Source organism: Elephas maximus, chromosome 3 (assembly GCF_024166365.1).
Source record: "Elephas maximus indicus isolate mEleMax1 chromosome 3, mEleMax1 primary haplotype, whole genome shotgun sequence".
NCBI lineage: Eukaryota > Metazoa > Chordata > Mammalia > Proboscidea > Elephantidae > Elephas > Elephas maximus.
In genome coordinates this window covers 197,385,450-197,407,174 of record NC_064821.1, presented here as the reverse complement: position 1 = coordinate 197,407,174, position 21,725 = coordinate 197,385,450, and the positions used below count along the sequence as shown (strand labels likewise).

At 39.6% G+C, this 21,725-nt stretch overlaps 1 protein-coding gene across 2 annotated transcripts in view; it reads right to left on the bottom strand.

Moving 5' to 3' along the window:
• Positions 1 to 21,725, bottom strand: part of LOC126073794 (myeloid cell nuclear differentiation antigen-like) — a 70,751-nt gene that overhangs the window by 27,597 nt on the left and 21,429 nt on the right. The window contains exon 8 of one of the 2 annotated variants that reach the window (XM_049880880.1): positions 3,475 to 3,720. The exons of the other annotated variant lie outside the window; for it this stretch is intronic. Within the exon in view, the coding sequence (XP_049736837.1) occupies positions 3,475 to 3,720 (246 nt within the window). The remainder of the gene's footprint in view (positions 1 to 3,474; positions 3,721 to 21,725) is intronic. 2 annotated transcript variants of the gene reach the window in all.

The window sequence follows — 21,725 nt, the reverse complement described above, 5'->3', positions numbered from 1 at the left end:
GACCACTTTTCTTTTTTTTTTTTTCTTTAAGCGTGCTATCCTCTCTGTCAATTCTCTATGGAATAATAGCACAAATTTGGATACTCCAACTACCTGCCCTACATCCACTGCAGCCAGCATTACAATGTCCTCTAAGAAAATGTCATTCTCTGGTCATTGCAATTCTACTGGCCTTGAATAGAAACCTGGCTATACACCCACTGACACTGCCTAAACCCATCTCGTCAAGCACAACTCATGGGTAGTTTTTTGTACGTTTTGATTTTTTTGTTTGTTTGTTTTTGGTAAATAACTTTGCCAGATTCTAAAGAAGGCAAACCTCAGGAAAAAGTCAGTTACAGTTCTGAACTTTTGCTGAGTTAGCCTTTCCCAGTAGCTACTATCTAAATGAATGCTTATCAAGTGCTCTTCAGGCTCAATCCAGAAACACCTGTCTCCTTCCCTGTGTGTGTTCTGATCAGCATCATGCCAGAAATTTTTCTGTCAAAGCCCCAATTCTAAGGGAGGACACTGCTATCATTGCAGTCCACATCAGGCAGCAGGGTGCTTTCAGATTCTCAAAGATATTTAGGACTATTCACTTTCACCTCAGGCAATTACCATTACCTGTATTTATAGAGATTGCTTAAGCCAGGGAAAGGAGTGTTAAAATCATGTAACCCCACTACATTCAATATCAACAATAGAAGCCCATTTTCTAATATTTACCCTAATAAGGTAATTTATCATAATATTTACCACTTCTGATATCTGAAATCCAACCAGAAAGTGCTATTTTTTGATAGAGTGGTGGATTCTAAAGCTACTTGGAGTACCTGCATCTAGAGTGTGAGTTCCTTACTAGAACAATATCTGACTACCTTTGGCCATTTTATTCCTCATTTAAAGTATTCCAGTGCCTCAGCTACAGAAACAAAATAAATACATGCCACAGCATCTGTTCTGAAGTTTATCAAAATACCTCTCAGACATGTTGTGCGGAACAACAAACGGACCTGTACTGCTCCAATTCTACAGTTCCAAAAAGATGCATCCTCACTCTTGGTATATCTATGACATTATAAAAGAATTTTTACCTTGATGGACATCGGTTTTCACACGTTAGCTGGGATTAATGACAGCATTTTCACAGGAGTTATGTAGAATAAATGAGATGTGTCCAGAAAGAACAAAGGTTGTAGAGTCTTGCACAGGGTAAATGCTCAATAAATGGAATTCTCATATTGTCCTAGTCATTTCACTATGTCTGATAGGGGTTTTTGTGTCTTTTGCATTCAGCAAACATATCATGCTTTACGCAGATATTGCTAACGGGAACCCCAGAGCAATATCTTAGTGGATGTGTGTTAGAGAAGAAGCTCCTCCTTTCAATTCTGTCAAAGGTAGTAAAAACATCTAATTGACTGGACTTTGCTGATGTTTCAAATTTTCTAACAGGAGTTAAATCAAACATTTCTGACACAACAGACCAATTTGAATGCCCAAAACATAATCTTTTTGTTGGATAATATTCTCAAATAGTGACTGATTTTTGTCATTCTGACAGTGTTTCCCTCTCGCTACCATCTTTGTTCATGATTCATGCCAGTATATCATCTGTATTTTAGGAGAGATCTGAGAGAAGATCACAAAATTAATAATGGTCTGCTTCTGGTTTTGTGTCCCATGGCATAAAGAACCCAAGGGATAGAAAAGGTCTTTGAGAGAAGTCATGATGACTGAACAAGTTTTTCCTGGTCTCTTGGTGGGTCATAGAGAGGGTGGTCAGGAATGCTTTGGTAGACCTCATGTGGTTGGCTTCTGGTTTTGTGCCCAAGAGCATAAAGAACCCAGAGGACAGAAAAAATCTTTGTGAAAACTCATGGTGAGTGAGTAAGACTTTTCTGGAAGCGTGGTTGGTGGATCATACGGAGAGGGGTCAGGAATTCTTTAGTAGACCTTGTGTGGTAGAGGCTGGATACTTTCTTTTTTGCTCTATGAGGCTGTGTATTTATGTGACCCTCATGGTAATTCCATGGTTCAAGAGAGTTTTGGTTATATCGAATGTTTCTTTGGACATAGAAATGCCTGTGTCAAGTGTAGGGAGGCAGAACCTTAGAAACCGTCATAGAGTTTCTTCCAAGCCAGTATCCATGAGAGAAGCAGGGTGATACCAAAGTGTCCATTCATATTGAACCAGCAGTACCACCTTGTGGCTCAGGCAGTAATGCTAAAACGAGGGTACACCATGGACTCTACTGCCAAAAGAACAAACAGGCACAGGCTTCTAACATCATCTTCCCAAACACACTTATGGAAATGAAAAGGGCAATATGGATTCTTGCAACAAAAAGCAACCACTACACTAAGAATTGCTAGCCAAAAGCTGGCAGTTCGAATTCATCAGCCACTCCTTGGAAACACCATGGGGCAGTTCTACTTTGTCCTATAGGGTTGCTATGAGCCAGAATAGACTCGAGGACACATGACAACAACAATAAATACTAAGAACAACAACAAAAAGAGCCAAAAAGAACTATGGAGAACCCTTGTATTCAGAAAGATAGTCTTCAACTGGTATGTGTGGGATGATAGTGTAGAGGGTGTAGCATGGGTCAGCTATGGCATTATAGGCTGGTTTGAGTGACAAAGCATAGTAGATAATAAAGTTTTGACCTCTTCTTGTATTTCCCTGCTGATTCAACTCACAACTCTAGGCATGTGAGTTCTGTCTGCCAGTCAGAAGAGGGGCAAATCATAGCAGAGGAAAAGGGAGGCCAGGATAAGACCTGCTGAACAGAGGTGTGGACTACCTTTTCCACCTTGACTTTCTACTCCACTGGGAAATAGTTCCATTAATCTGAGTTTGATGTCTGATAAGGTAGAGAAACATGCCATTATTATGGTTGTGATAAAGAGTATAAAGCCAAAGTAAAGTGTGCTGTGAAAGCCAAGATGGGAGGACTTGATGTATTCTGGGAATGGGTATCAGGGAAACATGTCAGAGCCACAAAACTAGTCTGGCAGCTAAAAAGCCTTGGGCCAGAGAACAGACAGGAGAAAGGGATCCCAAAGTAAGGGAGTAGCATATGTGAAAAGACTTAATTTTGGAAGGAGCATGGAATGGTGAACATAAACCTGAAGTAAGGTCAGTGAGCAAAAGGGAAGGTGGAAAGGAAGCTGGGATGTAGGGTACCAACTCCCTCTCATATCCATCTCTACCTGTCTTGCTATGTTAGCACTCGTTCTCTAGCCCAGGATTAACCAAAGACAGTAACCCTCTTAAAGACTAAAGGTACGCCATGGACACATGCCAATAGGGAAGGAATCAGAATCCATTAGGATCTCAAAGTAGAGCCTTGATCAATGGTTGGAGATTAAATTAAAAGTAATTGTGTAGGGTTGAGAATTAGGTGGAAAACAATATACAAATTCTGATCATCCCCTTAATCATAGCATGGGAAAGTACAAGGAATTAGAATAGAGAGATGGTACCTTGGATGAGAAACTGCTGGATGTGAATTCTGGACGCATTACAAATATCTGAGTTCGGCTTTCTGTTGGAGATGTGTTGTTGGTCCCTAAGATATGTGTGTGTTGACTTTGCTCTTGGGGGAGCTTCATCCTTTTTTGTTCAGAAATTTGGGTGAATATGTGCTGGCTTTTAATATGAGGCAAAGGAGGGCAGACCACTTTCCTTTCTTCTTTTTCTTTAAGCATGCTGTTCCCTCTGTCAGTTTCCTATGGAATAATAGCACAAATTCAGACACTCCAACCAACTCCCCAGCATCTACCTTAGGCAGCATTACAAGCACCTTTAAAAAAAAAAAATGTCACGCTTTAGTCATTGTAGTTCCACTGGCCTTGAATAGACACCTGGCACATCACCTTTTGCTACTTTGCCTAAGCCTAGTCAAGCAAAACTCATGGGTAGTTTTTGTTTTTTTGCTAAATAACCTTGCCAGGTTCTGAGGAAGGCAAACCTCAGGAAAACGTAAGGCACACTTACGGACTTTGGCTGATTAAACTTTCTGTCCAAAAAACTACCTAAATGAGTCCTTATCAAGTACTCTTCAGGCTCCATCCAGAAACCCATGTCTCCTTCCTTCCGTGCATTCTGATCACCATCATGCTGCAAATCATTTTGTCAAACACAATTCCAGACGCAGGATACCGATATCCTTGTAGTCTGCATAAGACAGGTAGAATCCTTGAAATTGTCAATCATATTTAGGACTCTTCACTCTCAACATGGGCACTAACCATTACCTGGATTTAGACACATTGTTTAAACAAGGAAAATGAGTGTCTCAAAAATAACATAAATGCTCAGTAAATGGAAATTTCATATTGCCCTTGTCATTTCACTATGTTCCAGTCGCCTTGAATAGAAACATAGGAAGTTTTTTGTGTGTTGTTTGGTTTATTGTTTTTCATAAATAATCTCGCCAGGTTCTAAGGAAGGCAAAGCTCAGGACAAAATCATCCACAATTGTGAATTTTTGCTGAGTAAGCCTTTCTCACCAAGTAACTATCTAAGTGAATGCTTATCAAGTGCTCTTTATGCTCAGTCCAGAAACCCATGTCTCCTTTCTTGGGTATGTTCTGATCACAATCTTGCTGGAAATCATTCTATCAAAGCCCCAGTTCCAGAGGCAGGATAATGCTATCATTGCAGTTCTTATCAGGGAGAAGGATGTTTCCATATTCTCAAATGTATTTAGGACTATTTACGCTCACCCTGGTCAACTCCCATTGCTTGGATTTATACACATTGTTTAAGCAAAGAAGGTGTGTGTCTCTAAAATAATATAACCTGACTAGCTTCAATTTCAACAATAGAAGTCTATGTCTATCATTTATCCTACTAGAATTTTTTTTTTCTTTTTCCACAATAGTACCACTTTTGACATCCTGGAAAGCTACCCTTAAAGTGCTACTTCTTGAAGAGTGGTGAATGTTAGAGGTGCTTGCAGTACCTGCATCTAGAATGTGAGTTCCTTACTAGAGCAACAGCTGACAGCTTTCTGCCATTTTATTCCTCACTAAAAGGCTCCCAGTGTATGGGCTATGGAAACAAATCGAACACATAACATTGTAAGTTCTGAATTTTATCAAAGTATCTCTCAGACATTGTACTACCTTTCATCCCACCACATAACAACAGAAGGACCTGTACTGCTCAAATTCTAAAGTTCCAAAGAAATGCGTCTCACTCTTAGTGTCTCTATGACACTCTAGAATAATTTTTACCCTGAGGGACCTCAGTTTTCACACGTGCACTGGGATTAACAATGACATTCTCATGGGTGTTATGTAGAATAAATGAAAATATGTACAGAAAGAATGAAGATTTTAATGTACAGCACAGGGTAAATGCTCAGTAAATGGAAATCTCATATTGTCCTTGCCATCCCACTATGTCTAATATGGGTTTGTGTGTCTTCTGCATTCAGCAGATATTTCCATGCTTTATGCTGACCTTGCTACTGGAAACCACAGAGCCATGTCTTAGTGGATATACTTTAAAAAAGAACTTCTCCATTCACTTCTACCAAAGGAAGTAATGTCATCTGATTGACAGGACTTTCTTGAACTATCAACTTTTCAAATATGAGTTAAATCAAACATTTCTGACACAACAATACAATTTGAGTGCCCAAAACTATCTTTTTTTGGATAATATTCTCAAACAGTGACTGTTTTTGTGATTCCTTTCAGATTTCCCCTCCTGCTACCATTCCTGTTCCTGATTCACGCCAGTGTGTCATCTGTGCTTTACAAGAGACCTGAGAGCAGATCACAAAGTTAATAATGGTCAGCTTCTCATTTTGTGTCCAAGAGCATAAGGAACCCAAGGGATAGAAAAGGTCTTTGAGAGAACTCATGATGAGTGGGTAAGTTTTTCCTGGTCACATGGTGGGTGGTAGGGAGAGGGACGAGGAATGCTTTGGTACACCTCACGTACTGGAGACTGCATGATGAAAAAGAAATAGCTATGCTTTCTTTTTCTCTTTATGAGGCCGACTATTTATGTGATCTTCCCGGCTGTATCATGTTCAAGAGAGTTTCGGTCACATTGAACGTTTCCTTAAACATAGAAATGCCTGTGCCATGTGCAGGGAGGTAGAAATCCTCACAGAGTCCCTTCCAAGCCAGCATCCATGAGAGAAGCAGGATGATACCAAAATGTCCAGTCATACTGAAGTAGCAGTACCACATTCTGGTTGAGGTGGTAATGTGGAGACAGGGTCCTCCATGGAATCCACTGCCAAAATAACAAACAGGCAAAGGCTTCTAACACCATCTCCCCAAAACACATATAGAAACAACAAAGGCCAATATGGATTCTTGTAACAAAAAGCATCTACAACGCTAAGAACAACAACAAAAAGAGCCAAAAAGAAACACTGAGCACTCTTGTATTCAGAAAGGTAGTCTTCAACTTGTATGTGTAGGACGGTAGTGGTAGAGGCTATAGCAAAAGTTATGCCTCTTTTGCTGAGAGTTTGGGTGACAAACTATAGTAGATAATAAAGGTTTGAATCATCTTGCATTTCCCTGCTGAATTGACTCACAAATGTGGGCATGTGAGCTCTATCTGAGAGTCACCATGAAATATAAAACGCAGCAGAGCAAAGGGAGGCTGGTATAAGAGTTGATGAACAGAGATGTGAACTATGATTTCTACTTCAGCTTTCTGCTCTACTGGGAAAGAGTTCCTTTAATATGAGCCTATCATGTGATACATCCGTTAGTTGAAACATCTCGATTAGAATTCTGTCAATTGCAAATAAGATGTTTCAACAAATGGATGCAAGGTTGGAATTGCTCAGCCAAAAAAAAAATTTTTTTTTTTTCTATGCCAAGAAATTTGGAAGACAGCTACCTGGCCAACCGACTGGAAGACATCCATATTTATGCCTATTCTAAAGAAAGGTAATATAACCAAATGCAGAAATTATTGAACAATATCATTAATATCACACCCAAGAACATTTTCCTGAAGATCATTCAAAAGTGACTACAGCAGTATATCGACACAGAATTGCCAGATTCAAGCAGGATTAAGAAAAGGACATGGAACCATGGATATTGTTGCTGATGTCAGATGGATCCTGGCTGAACGCAGAGAATACCAGAAAGATGTTTACCTGTGTTTTATTGACTATGCAAAGGCATTTGACTGTGTGGATCATAACAAATTATGGATAATGTTGCGAAGAATGGGAATTCCAGAACACTTAATTGTGCTCATGAGAAACCCATACACTGATCAAGAGGAAGTTGTTTGAACAGAACAAGGCAATACTGTGTGGTTTGAAGTCACGAAAAGTGTGCATCAGGGTTGTATCCTTTCACCATACGTGTTCAATCTGTATACTGAGCAAATAATCCAAAAAGCTGTACTATATGAAGAAGAATGGGGCATAAGTATTGGAGGAAGACTTGTTAACAACCTGCTTCATGCAGATGACACAACCTTACTTGCTGAAAGTAAAGACGACTTGAAGTACTTCTTGATGAAGATCGAAGACTACAGCCTTCAGTATGGATTACATCTCATCAAAAAGAAAGCAAAAATTCTCACAGCTGGACCAATAAGCAACATCCATGATAAACAGAGAAAAGATTGAAGTTGTCAAGGTTTTCATTTTACCTGGCTCCACAATCAACGCCCATGGAAGCAGCTGTCAAGAAATCATACAACGCATTGCATTGGGCAAATCTGATGCAAAAGACATCTTTAAAGTGTTGAAAAGCAAAGATGTCAATCACCTCATATGCATGGGAAAACTGGACAACAAATAAGGAACACAGAAGAATTGACACCTCTGATTTATGATGTTGGCAAAGAATACTGAATATACCATGGTCTGCCATTGAGTCTGTTCCAGCTCATAGCAACCCTATAAGGTTTCCAAGGAGCTGCTGGAGGATTTGAACTGCCAACATTTTGGTTAACAGCTGAACTCCTAATCCGCTGTGCCACCAGGGCTCCATTGATAAAATAAGTAGATAAAAATTCAATGGTAATATGAAAGAATTAAACAATACTATCAACTTATCAACCAACTCCTACCATCCGACACTGTGGTACTGTGAAGGGTGTGTGTTACTATGATGTTGGAAGCTATGCCACGGGTATTTCAAATGCCAGCAGGGTCACCCATGCTGGAGAGTTTTCAGTGGTGTTTCCAGACAAAGAGAATAGTAAGAAAGGCCTGGTAATCTACTTCTGAAAATTAGCCAATGAAACTATGTGGATCATAACAGAACATTATCAGACTCTCTTGCTTTAAACATAGCATCAGAAGGGATTAATCCCTAGAGAAGGACATTGTGTTTGGTGCCACAGAGGGCCAAAAAGGGTGTTGGAGACCCTTGGTGAGATGGACTGGCACGATAGCCTCAACTATGGACTCAAACATGGTGGTGATTGTGAGGATGACGTAGGACTGGGTAACATTTTATTCTGTTGTACATAAAGTCATCTTGACCTAATTGTTGTTTAAGAACACTTTATCTCAAAAATGCAGAAATATTCTTTTCGAATACACAGAAAGCATTCACCAAGATAGACCATGTTCTAGATAGAAAAAAATCTAAATAATTTGAAAATAATTGAAATCACCCAATGTATGTTTTCCAATCATTGTAGAATTAAACCAGAAAGCAATAATACAAATATATCACCCAAATCCATGAACACATAGGAATTAAACAGTACGTTTTTAAATATGTGTCAAAGAATAAATCACAAGATAAATTAGAAAATAGTTTGACCTAAATTGAAATGAAAAATGGTGGTATCTGCAATTTTAAATAGTTCTGTTATTAATATTAGCTGGAATGTATTTGTTGTGGTGGTTAATACCTTTTTTAGGTTAAGGAAATTCCCTTCTATTCCTAGTTTAATAAGAGTTTTTACCATTAAAGGGTATTAAATTTTGTCATGTGTTTTTTCATCACCTATTGAGATCAACAGTGTTTTTTGTTGTTGTTTTTCATTTAATCTCTTACTGTGGTGAACTACATGGGAGTTTTGAATGTTGGATCGATCTTGTGTTCCTGATATAAAAGTCATTTTTTTCAGGATATATTATCCTTAGTTATATGTTGCTAGGTTTAATTTGTTAATATTTTGGTAGGTATTTTTGCATCTGTGTTCATGAGGAACTGAAAAAAAAAAAAAAAAAAACCATTGTCTTTTAGTCAATTCCGACTCAAAGCAACCCCATGTATGTCAGAGTAAAACTGTGCTTCCCAGGGTTTTCATGCATGTGACCTTTCAGAAGCATATTGCCAGGCCTTTCTTCCAAGGTGCCCCTCAGTGGATTCAAACTGCCAACTTTTTGGTTAGTAGCGCAACACGTAACTGTTGGCACCCCCCGGAGACTCATGACGGACATTAGTTTTTAATTTCCTTTTCTTGTAGTATCTATATTTGGGTTTGACCTCAGGATAAATCCTGACATCATAAAGTAAGTTAGTATGTTCTTTTTTTTTTTTCGTATAAGGTGTATACAAAAATGTTTGATAGAATTCACTGATGAAATAATGTAGGCCCAGAATTATCTTTATGAAAAGCATTTTGTTTAATGGATTCATTTTTCTTTAATAGATATACCACTGTTCAGATGTTCTATTTCTTTGTGTGACATTTTTTTTAAGTTTTCTTTTATATGAAATTCTGCCATTTCAATTATTGCCTGATGACTCAGAACTGTAGGCTTGGTTTTAAGCTTTGTCATGATGGGTTTATAAAAATCCCAATTTGGAGGAGGCGGAGCCAAGATGGCGGACTAGGCAGACGCTACCTCGGATCCCTCTTACAACAAAGACACGGAAAAACAAGTGAATCGATCACATACATAACAATCTACGAACCCTGAACAACAAACACAGATTTAGAGACGGAGAACGAACTAATACGGGGAAGCAGCGATTGTTTCCAGAGCCTGGAGCCAGCATACCAGTCAGGTACGGCACAAGCACAGAGACCTGCTCCACCCCCCTGAACTAACCCCAGGAGGGGGACTAGCCGGTTCCACGGGCGGCGTGGGACGCAGCCGTTAGGAGAAGTCCCCGGGAGGCAGTGACTGATCTTGGAGCAGAAAGAGTAGCATCCGAGCCGGGGAACCGTCCCACAGGGATTTGGACTGCACGCAGGTACGCCATAAACACGGAGAGTTGCTCCACCCCCTGAACTAACCCCGGGAAGGTGACCATCCGGGTCGCGCGGGCGGCGTGGGACGCAGCCGGTAGGAGAAGTCCCCGGGAGGCAGCGACTGGTATTGGAGCGGGGAGAACAGCGTTCCAGCCGGGACACTCGGTCGCGGCACAAGCACGGGGAGCTACTCCACCCATCTGAACTAACCCTGGGAGGGGGCCTACCTGGTTCACGGGGGCGGCACGGCCACGCGGCTGGAGGGACGAGAAGTCCCCGGGAGGCAGCGACTGATTTTGGAGTCGAGAGTGCACCGTCCCAGTAGGGGAGCCTTGACGCTGGGCGTGGGGCTGGAAGCGGAGGATCTGACCGTGACTCCAGCGGCCCAGACCCCCCGGGGGCAATCTCCACACAGACAGCACACATAGGCGACGCGCCCGCGGGAATCTCAGATATAAGAGTCATTCCAAGCAAGACAAGCAACTCTGGCTATATTCTGAGGTGCTACTCTCCTATCTCTCTGTTCCCTCCCCCACCCTCCCCAGGCGGCTTCATTAACATCTGAATAGCCTGAGCCAGAGGGAGAACTCTGATAGGGATCTGACTGCAGTTTTTTTTTAGCGGATTTTCTGGAAAAACTAGTTTCCCAGTGATGGCTCGGAGACAACAATCCATATCAAACCACTTAAAGAAGCAGACCGTGACAGCTTCTCCAACTCCCCAAACAAAAGAATCAAAATCTTTCCCAAATGAAGATACAATTTTGGAATTATCAGATACAGAATATAAAAAACTAATTTACAGAATGCTTAATGATATCACAAATGAAATTAGGATATCTGCAGAAAAAGCCAAGGAACACACTGATAAAACTGTTGAAGAACTCAAAAAGATTATTCAAGAACATACTGGAAAAATTAATAAGTTGCAAGAATCCATAGAGAGACAACATGTAGAAATCCAAAAGATTAACAATAAAATAACAGAATTAGACAACACACTAGGAAGTCAGAGGAGCAGACTCGAGCAATTAGAATGCAAACTGGGACATCTGGAGGACCAGGGAATCAACACCAACATAGCTGAAAAAAAATCAGATAAAAGAATTAAAAAAAATGAAGAAACCCTAAGAATTATGTGGGACTCTATCAAGAAGGATAACCTGCGGGTGATTGGAGTCCCAGAACAGGGAGGGGGGACAGAAAACACAGAGAAAATAGTTGAAGAACTTCTGACAGAAAACTTCCCTGACATCATGAAAGACGAAAGGATATCTATCCAAGATGCTCATCGAACCCCGTTTAAGATTGATCCAAAAAGAAAAACACCAAGACATATTATCATCAAACTCACCAAAACCAAAGATAAACAGAAAATTTTAAAAGCAGCCAGGGAGAAAAGAAAGGTTTCCTTCAAGGGAGAATCAATAAGAATATGTTCTGACTACTCAGCAGAAACCATGCAGGCAAGAAGGGAATGGGACGACATATACAGAACACTGAAGGAGAAGAACTGCCAACCAAGGATCATATATCCAGCAAAACTCTCTCTGAAATATGAAGGCGAAATTAAGATATTTACAGACAAACACAAGTTTAGAGAATTTGCAAAAACCAAACCAAAGCTACAAGAAATACTAAAGGATATTGTTTGGTCAGAGAACCAATAATATCAGATATCAGCACAACACAAGGTCACAAAACAGAACGTCCTGATATCAACTCAAATAGGGAAATCACAAAAACAAACAAATTAAGATTAATTAAAAAAAAAATACACATAACAGGGAATCATGGAAGTCAATAGGTAAAAGATCACAATAATCAAAAAGAGGGACTAAATACAGGAGGCATTGAACTGCCATATGGAGAGTGATACAAGGCGATATAGAACAATACAAGTTAGGTTTTTACTTAGAAAAATAGGGGTATATAATGAGGTAACCACAAAAAGGTATAACAACTCTATAACTCAAGACAAAAACCAAGAAAAACGTAACGACTCAACTAACATAAAGTCAAACACTATGAAAGTGAGGATCTCACAATTTACTAAGAAAAATGCCTCAGCACAAAAAAGTATGTGGAAAAATGAAATTGTCAACAACACACATAAAAAGGCATCAAAATGACAGCACTAAAAACTTATTTATCTATAATTACCCTGAATGTAAATGGACTAAATGCACCAATAAAGAGACAGAGAGTCACAGACTGGATAAAGAAACACGATCCATCTATATGCTGCCTACAAGAGACACACCTTAGACTTAGAGACACAAACAAACTAAAACTCAAAGGATGGAAAAAAGTATATCAAGCAAACAATAAGCAAAAAAGAAGAGGAGTAGCAATATTAATTTCTGACAAAATAGACTTTAGACTTAAATCCACCACAAAGGATAAAGAAGGACACTATATAATGATAAAAGGGACAATTGATCAGGAAGACATAACCATATTAAATATTTACGCACCCAATGACAGGGCTGCAAGATATATAAATCAAATTTTAACAGAACTGAAAAGCGAGATAGATACCTCCACAATTATAGTAGGAGACTTCAACACACCCCTTTCGGAGAAGGACAGGACATCCAGTAAGAAGCTCAACAGAGACACGGAAGATCTAATTACAACAATCAACCAACTTGACCTCATTGACTTATACAGAACTCTCCACCCAACTGCTGCAAAATATACTTTTTTTTCTAGCGCACATGGAACATTCTCTAGAATAGACCACATATTAGGTCATAAAACAAACCTTTGCAGAGTCCAAAACATCGAAATATTACAAAGCATCTTCTCAGACCACAAGGCAATAAAACTAGAGATCAACAACAGAAGAACGAGGGAAAAGAAATCAAATACTTGGAAAATGAACAATACCCTCCTGAAAAAAGACTGGGTTATAGAAGACATCAAGGAGGGAATAAGGAAATTCATAGAAAGCAACGAGAATGAAAATACTTCCTATCAAAACCTCTGGGACACAGCAAAAGCAGTGCTCAGAGGCCAATTTATATCAATAAATGCACACATACAAAAAGAAGAAAGAGCCAAAATCAGAGAACTGTCCCTACAACTTGAACAAATAGAAAGTGAGCAACAAAAGAATCCATCAGGCACCAGAAGAAAACAAATAATAAAAATTAGAGCTGAACTAAATGAATTAGAGAACAGAAAAACAATTGAAAGAATTAACAAAGCCAAAAGCTGGTTCTTTGAAAAAATTAACAAAATTGATAAACCATTGGCTAGACTGACTAAAGAAATACAGGAAAGGAAACAAATAACCCGAATAAGAAATGAGAAGGACCACATCACAACAGAACCAAATGAAATTAAAAGAATCATTTCAGATTATTATGAAAAATTGTACTCTAACAAATTTGAAAACCTAGAAGAAATGGATGAATTCCTTGAAAAACACTACCTACCTAAACTAACACATTCAGAAGCAGAACAACTAAATAGACCCATAACAAAAAAAGAGATTGAAACGGTAATCAAAAAACTCCCAACAAAAAAAAGTCCTGGCCCGGACGGCTTCACTGCAGAGTTCTACCAAATTTTCAGAGAAGAGTTAACACCACTACTACTAAAGGTATTCCAAAGCATAGAAAATGACGGAATACTACCCAACTCATTCTATGAAGCCACCATCTCCCTGATACCAAAACCAGGTAAAGACATTACAAAAAAAGAAAATTATAGACCTATATCCCTCATGAACATTGATGCAAAAATCCTCAACAAAATTCTAGCCAATAGAATCCAACAACACATCAAAAAAATAATTCACCCTGATCAAGTGGGATTTATACCAGGTATGCAAGGCTGGTTTAATATCAGAAAAACCATTAATGTAATCCATCACATAAATAAAACAAAAGACAAAAACCACATGATCTTATCAATTGATGCAGAAAAGGCATTTGACAAAGTCCAACACCCATTTATGATAAAAACTCTTACCAAAATAGGAATTGAAGGAAAATTCCTCAACATAATAAAGGGCATCTATGCAAAGCCAACAGCCAATATCACTCTAAATGGAGAGAACCTGAAAGCATTTCCCTTGAGAACGGGAACCAGACAAGGATGCCCTTTATCACCGCTCTTATTCAACATCGTGTTGGAAGTCTTAGCCAGGGCAATCAGGCTAGACAAAGAAATAAAAGGTATCCGGATTGGCAAGGAAGAAGTAAAGTTATCACTATTTGCAGATGACATGATTATATACACAGAAAACCCTAAGGAATCCTCCAGAAAACTACTGAAACTAATAGAAGAGTTTGGCAGAGTCTCAGGTTATAAAATAAACATACAAAAATCACTTGGATTCCTCTACATCAACAAAAAGAACACCGAAGAGGAAATAACCAAATCAATACCATTCACGGTAGCCCCCAAGAAGATAAGATACTTAGGAATAAATCTTACCAAGGATGTAAAAGACCTATACAAAGAAAACTACAAAGCTCTACTACAAGAAATTCAAAAGGACATACTTAAGTGGAAAAACATACCTTGCTCATGGATAGGAAGACTTAACATAGTAAAAATGTCTATTCTACCAAAAGCCATCTATACATTTAACGCACTTCCGATCCAAATTCCAATGTCATATTTTAAGGGGATAGAGAAACAAATCACCAATTTCATATGGAAGGGAAAGAAGCCCCGGATAAGCAAAGCACTACTGAAAAAGAAGAAGAAAGTGGGAGGCCTCACCTTACCTGACTTCAGAACCTATTATACAGCCACAGTAGTCAAAACAGCCTGGTATTGGTACAACAACAGACACATAGACCAATGGAACAGAATTGAGAACCCAGACATAGATCCATCCACGTATGAGCAGCTGATATTTGACAAAGGACCAGTGTCAATTAACTGGGGAAAAGACAGCCTTTTTAACAAATGGTGCTGGCATAACTGGATATCCATTTGCAAAAAAATGAAACAGGACCCATACCTCACACCATGCACAAAAACTAACTCCAAGTGGATCAAAGACCTAAACATAAAGACTAAAACGATAAAGATCATGGAAGAAAAAATTGGGACAACCCTAGGAGCCCTAATACAAGGTATAAACAGAATACAAAACATTACCAAAAATGATGAAGAGAAACCCGATAACTGGGAGCTCCTAAAAATCAAACACCTATGCTCATCTAAAGACTTCACCAAAAGAGTAAAAAGACCACCTACAGATTGGGAAAGAATTTTCAGCTATGACATCTCCGACCAGCGCCTGATCTCTAAAATCTACATGATTCTGTCAAAACTCAACCACAAAAAGACAAACAACCCAATCAAGAAGTGGGCAAAGGATATGAACACACATTTCTCTAAAGAAGATATTCAGGCAGCCAACAGATACATGAGAAAATGCTCTCGATCATTAGCCATTAGAGAAATGCAAATTAAAACTACGATGAGATTCCATCTCACACCAGCAAGGCTGGCATTAATCCAAAAAACACAAAATAATAAATGTTGGAGAGGCTGCGGAGAGATTGGAACTCTCATACACTGCTGGTGGGAATGTAAAATGGTACAACCACTTTGGAAATCTATCTGGCGTTATCTTAAACAGTTAGAAATAGAACTACCATACAACCCAGAAATCCCACTCCTCGGAATATACCCTAGAGATACAAGAGCCTTCATACAAACAGATATATGCACACCCATGTTTATTGCAGCTCTGTTTACAATAGCAAAAAGTTGGAAGCAACCAAGGTGTCCATCAACGGATGAATGGGTAAATAAATTGTGGTATATTTACACAATGGAATACTACGCATCGATAAAGAACAGTGACGAATCTCTGAAACATTTCATAACATGGAGGAACCTGGAAGGCATTATGCTGAGCAAAATGAGTCAGAGGCAAAAGGACAAATACTGTATAAGACCACTATTATAAGATCTTGAGAAATAGTAAACCTGAGAAGAACACATACTTTTGTGGTTACGAGGGGGGGAGGGAGGGAGGGTGGGAGAGGGTTTTTTTATTGATTAATCAGTAGATAAGAACTGCTTTAGGTGAAGGGAAAGACAACACTCAATACATGGAAGGTCAGCTCAATTGGACTGGACCAAAAGCAAAGAAGTTTCCGGGATAAAATGAATGCTTCAAAGCTCAGCGGAGCAAGCGCGGGGGTCTGGGGAACATGGTTTGCGGGGACTTCTAAGTCAATTGGCAAAATAATTCTATTATGAAATCATTCTGCATCCCACTTTGAAATGTGGCGTCTGGGGTCTTAAATGCTAACAAGCAGCCATCTAAGATGCAGCAATTGGTCTCAACCCACCTGGAGCAAAGGAAAATGAAGAACACCAAGCCCACATGACAACTAAGAGCCCAAGAGACAGAAAGGGCCACATGAACAAGAGACCTACATCATCCTGAGACCAGAAGAACTAGTTGGTGCCCGGCCACAATCGATGACTGCCCTGACAGGGAGCTCAGCAGAGGACCCCTGAGGGAGCAGGAGAGCAGTGGGATGCAGACCCCAAATTCTCATAAGAAGACCAAACTTAATGGTCTGACTGAGACTGGAGGAATCCCGGCGGCCATGCTCTCCAGACCTTCTGTTGACACAGGACAGGAACCATCCCTGAAGACAACTCATCAGACATGAAAGGGACTGGTCAGCGGGTGGGAGAGAGACGCTGATGAAGAGTGAGCTAATTATATCAGGTGTACACTTGAGATTGTGTTGGCAACTCTTGTCTGGAGGGGGGATGGGAGGATAGAGAGAGAGGGAAGCCGGCAAAATTGTCAAGAAAGGAGAGACTGAAAGGGCTGACTCAAGACGGGGAGAGTAAGTGGGAGTAGGGAGTGAGATGTATGTAAACTTATATGTGACAGACTGATTGGATTTGTAAACGTTCACTTGAAGCTTAATAAAAGTTATTAAAAAAAAAAAAAAAAAAAAAAAAAATCCCAATTTGGAGACAGGAGGCGGGGCCAAGATGGCTGACTAGGTAGAAGCTACTTCGGATCCCTCTTGCAACAAAGACTTGGAAAAACAAGTGAATCGATCACATACATGACAATCTATGAACCCTGACCATCAAACACAGATCTAAAGAGTTGACCTGAGTGACAGAGACTGAGAATGAACAACCACGGGGAAGCAGCGACTGTTTTCGGAGCCTGGAGCCAGCGTCCCAGTCAGGAAACCTTGGTGCCAGGCTTTGGACTGGGCGCAGGGGAGCTGAGCACGGCATCCTGAGATGGTGCAAACATGGGACGTTGCCCTAGCCCCCAGAAGTGACCACAGGGGAAGCCCAGCCAGTGCACGCAGACAGCGCAGCAACGCAGCTGACAGGAGAAAAAGTCACCGGGAGGCAGCGACTGGTTTTGGAGCCTGGAGTGCGGCGTCCCAGCTGGGGAAACTTGGCGCTGGGCTTTGGACTAGGAACAGAGGAACTGACCACGGCTTCTCAGACAGCACAAGCACGGGACTCAGGCCTGATCCTCGGGGGCAATCTAGACCCAGCCAACACACACAGGCTACACGCCCCTCAGTAATCTCAGATAAAACAGTCATCGCCAAGCAAGATAAGGAACTTTGTCTATACTCCTGGGTGCTACTCTCTCCTATCTATCTGATCCCTCCCATCCCCTTCCCAGGCTGCTTCATTAACATTGGAATTTCCTGGGCTAGGGAGTGAAGTGCTCTGCAGTTTTTTTTTTTGTTTTTGTCTTTTCCTAACCCATTCTCCTGGCCTGAGAGAAGCAGCTATCAAAAAACCCAGGGACCAAAAATCCTTCCCTAATTGGACTACAAACAGAACCAGCTCCAGCCAAACATATGTGATCCACAATCTGGGGCTTTCATCCCTACAGGGAACAAGGTGGCTATTATAATGCAAAGGCAATTCTGATAGGGATCTGACTGTAACTGTTTTAGCAGATTACTGGAAAGACAAGTTTCCCAGGTCTGATATCTCTGCGTATTCAACAGACCCCTCACTGACCCACGACAGGGAACGGAGGGCTGAAGCTCCCCCCGGACCACCTAGCCTCCTGCCTTAGGGGTCTAAGGAGGGTGACACCTACCAATCTGTAGAGGTACTTGCATTGGGGGCCTAAGGTACAGCTGCAGAGCCCACCCACCAAAGAGCTTTAGGAATAGAGACACACCTACCTCACTGGCACTTGGGGGAAGCCTGTCAGCATCCTGCCCCCCCTGGAGTGTGAAACCCTCCTGCTACTAGAATCTGGTGCACACAACTATCACCACTACTTCTCTAGGTGGATAGGTGACAGTCTACACCACACACTTGATGACCCAAAATCAGTTTCTACTCAAGAATAGTGAATGGACTCTTAGGCTTATATATCTGGTAACAGCCCAAACCAGCTGGTAATAGGACATAAGTGATTCAAAGGCTACAACAATCAAGACAGCGCAATCTAGTAGCCCATCTATGTATATTGAAAGAAAACAAAACAAGACTCAGTGAGCAAATATAGAATAAATCACTACAATATCTTAGAGATGGCTTGGAGACAGCAGTCAATATCAAATCACATAAAGAAGCAGACCATGATTGCTGCCACAACTCCCCAAATGAAAGAATCAAAATCTTTCCCAAATGAAGATACAATCCTGGAATTGCCAGATGCAGAATATAAAAACTAATTTACAGAATGCTTCAAGACATAAGGAATGACCTCAGAAATGAAATAAGGCAATCTACAGAAAAAGCCAAGGAACACACTGATAAAGCAGTTGAAGAAATCAAAAAGATTATTCAAGAACATAGTGGAAAAATCAATAAGCTGCAAGAATCCATAGAGAGACAGCATTCAGAAATCCAAAAGATTAATAGTAAAATTACAGAATTAGACAACTCAATAGGAAGTCAGAGGAGCAGACTCGAGCAATTGGAATGCACGGTGGGGGATCTGGAGGACAAGGGAATTGACACCAATATAGCTGAAAAAATTCAGATAAAAGAATTAAAAAAAATGAAGAAACCCTAAGAATCATGTGGGACTCTCTCAAGAAGAATAACTTGCGTGTGATTGGAGTCCCAGAACAGGGAGGGAAAACAGAAAATACAGAGAGAATAGTTGAAGATCTGTTGGCAGAAAACTTCCCTGACATCATGAAAGACGAAAGGATATCTATCCAAGATGCTCATTGAACCCCATTTAAGATTGATCCAAAAAGAAAATCACCAAGACATATTATCATTAAACTTGCCAAAACCAAAGATAAAGAGAAAATTTTAAAAGCAGCCAGGGTAAAAGAAAGGTCTCCTACAAAGGAGAATCAATAAGTTCAGACTACTCAGCAGACACCATGCAGTCAAGAAGGCAATGGCATAACATATATAGAGCACTGAAGGAGAAAAACTGCCAGCCAAGGATCATATATCCAGCAAAACTCTCTCTCAAATATGAAGGCAAAATTAAAACATTTACAGATAAACACAAGCTTAGAGAATTTGCAAAAACCAAACCAAAGCTACAAGAAATACTAAAGGAAATTGTTTGGTCAGAAAACGAATAATATCAGATACCAGCACAACACAAGGTCACAGGAAGAACATCCTGATATCAACTCAAATAGGGAAATCACAAAAACAAATTAAGATTAATTTTAAAAAGAAAAAATGCTCAAAACAGGGAATCATTGAAGTCAGTATGTAAAAGATCACAATAATCAAAAAGAGGGACTAAATACAGGTGGCATAGAACTGCCATATGGAGAGGGATACAAGGCGATATAGGACAATACAAGTTAGGTTTTTCTTAGAAAAATAGGGGTAAATATTAAGGTAACCACAAAGAGGTATAACAACTCCATAACTCAAAATAAAAACCAAGAAAAACATAATGACTCAGCAAACATAAAGTCAAATACTATGAAAATGAGGAACACACAATTTGCAAAGAAAAAAGTCTCAGCACAAAAAAGTAAGTGGAAAAATGAAATTGTCAACAACACACATAAAAAGGCATCAAAATGACAGCACTAAACACATTCTTATCTATAATTACACTGAATGTAAATGGACTAAATGCACCAATAAAGAGACAGAGAGTCTCAGACTGGATAAAGAAACACGATCCGTCTATATGCTGCCTACAAGAGACACACCTTAGACTTAGAGACACAAGAAAACTAAAACTCAAAGGATGGAAAAAAATATATCAAGCAAACAACAAGCAAAAAAGAGCAGGAGTAGCAATATTAATTTCTGACAAAATAGACTTTAAAGTTAAATCCACCACAAAGGATAAAGAAGGACACTACATAATGATAAAAGGGACAATTGACCAGGAAGATATAACCATATTAAATATTTATGCACCCAATGACAGGGCTGCAAGATACATAAAACAAACTTTAACAAAACTGAAAAGTGAGATAGGCACCTCCACAATTAAAGTAGGAGACTTCAACACACCACTTTCGGAGAAGGACAGGACTTCCAGCAAGAAGCTCAATAGAGACACGGAAGACCTAATTGCTACAATCAACCAACTTGACCTCATAGACTTATACAGAACACTCCACCCAACCACTGCAAAGTATACTTTTTTTTTTCTAGCGCATGTGGAATATTCTCTAGAATAGACCACATATTAGGTCATAAAACAAACCTCTGCAGAATCCAAAACATTGAAATATTACAAAGCATCTTCTCAGACCACAAGGCCATAAAAGTGGAAATCAATAACAGAAAAATTAGGGAAAAGAAATCAAATACTTGGAAACTGAACAATACCCTACTGACAAAAGACTGCGTTGTAGAAGACATTAAGGACAAGGGAATAAAGAAATTCATAGAATGCAATGAGAATGAAAACACTTCCTATCAAAACCTCTGGGACACAGCAAAAGCAGTGCTCAGAGGTCAATTTATATTGATAAATGCACACACACAAAAAGAAGAAAGAGCCAAAATCAGAGAACTGTCCCTACAACTTGAACAAATAGAAACTGAGCACCAAAAGAATCCATCAGGCACCAGAAGAAAAGAAATAATAGAAATTAGAGCTGAACTAAATGAATTAGAGAACAGAAAAACAATTGAAAGAATTAACAAAGCCAAAAGCTGGTTCTTTGAAAAAATTAACAAAATTGATAAACCATTGGCCAGACTAACTAAAGAAATACAGGAAAGGGAACAAATAACCTGAATAAGAAACGAGATGGGCCACATCACAACAGACCCAACTGAAATTAAAAGAATCATATCAGATTATTACAAAAAATTGTACTCTAACAGATTTGCAAACCTAGAAGAAATGGATGAATTCCTAGAAAAACACTACCGACCTAAACTAACACAATCAGAAGTAGAACAACTAAATCGACCCATAACAAAAAAAGAGATTGAAAAGGTAATCAAAAAACTCCCAACAAAAAAAAGCCCTGGTCCGGATGGCTTTACTGCAGAGTTCTACCAAACTTTCAGAGAAGAGTTAACACCACTACTACTAAAGGTATTTCAAAGCATAGAAAATGATGGAATACTACCTAACTCATTCTATGAAGCCACCATATCCCTGATACCAAAACCAGGTT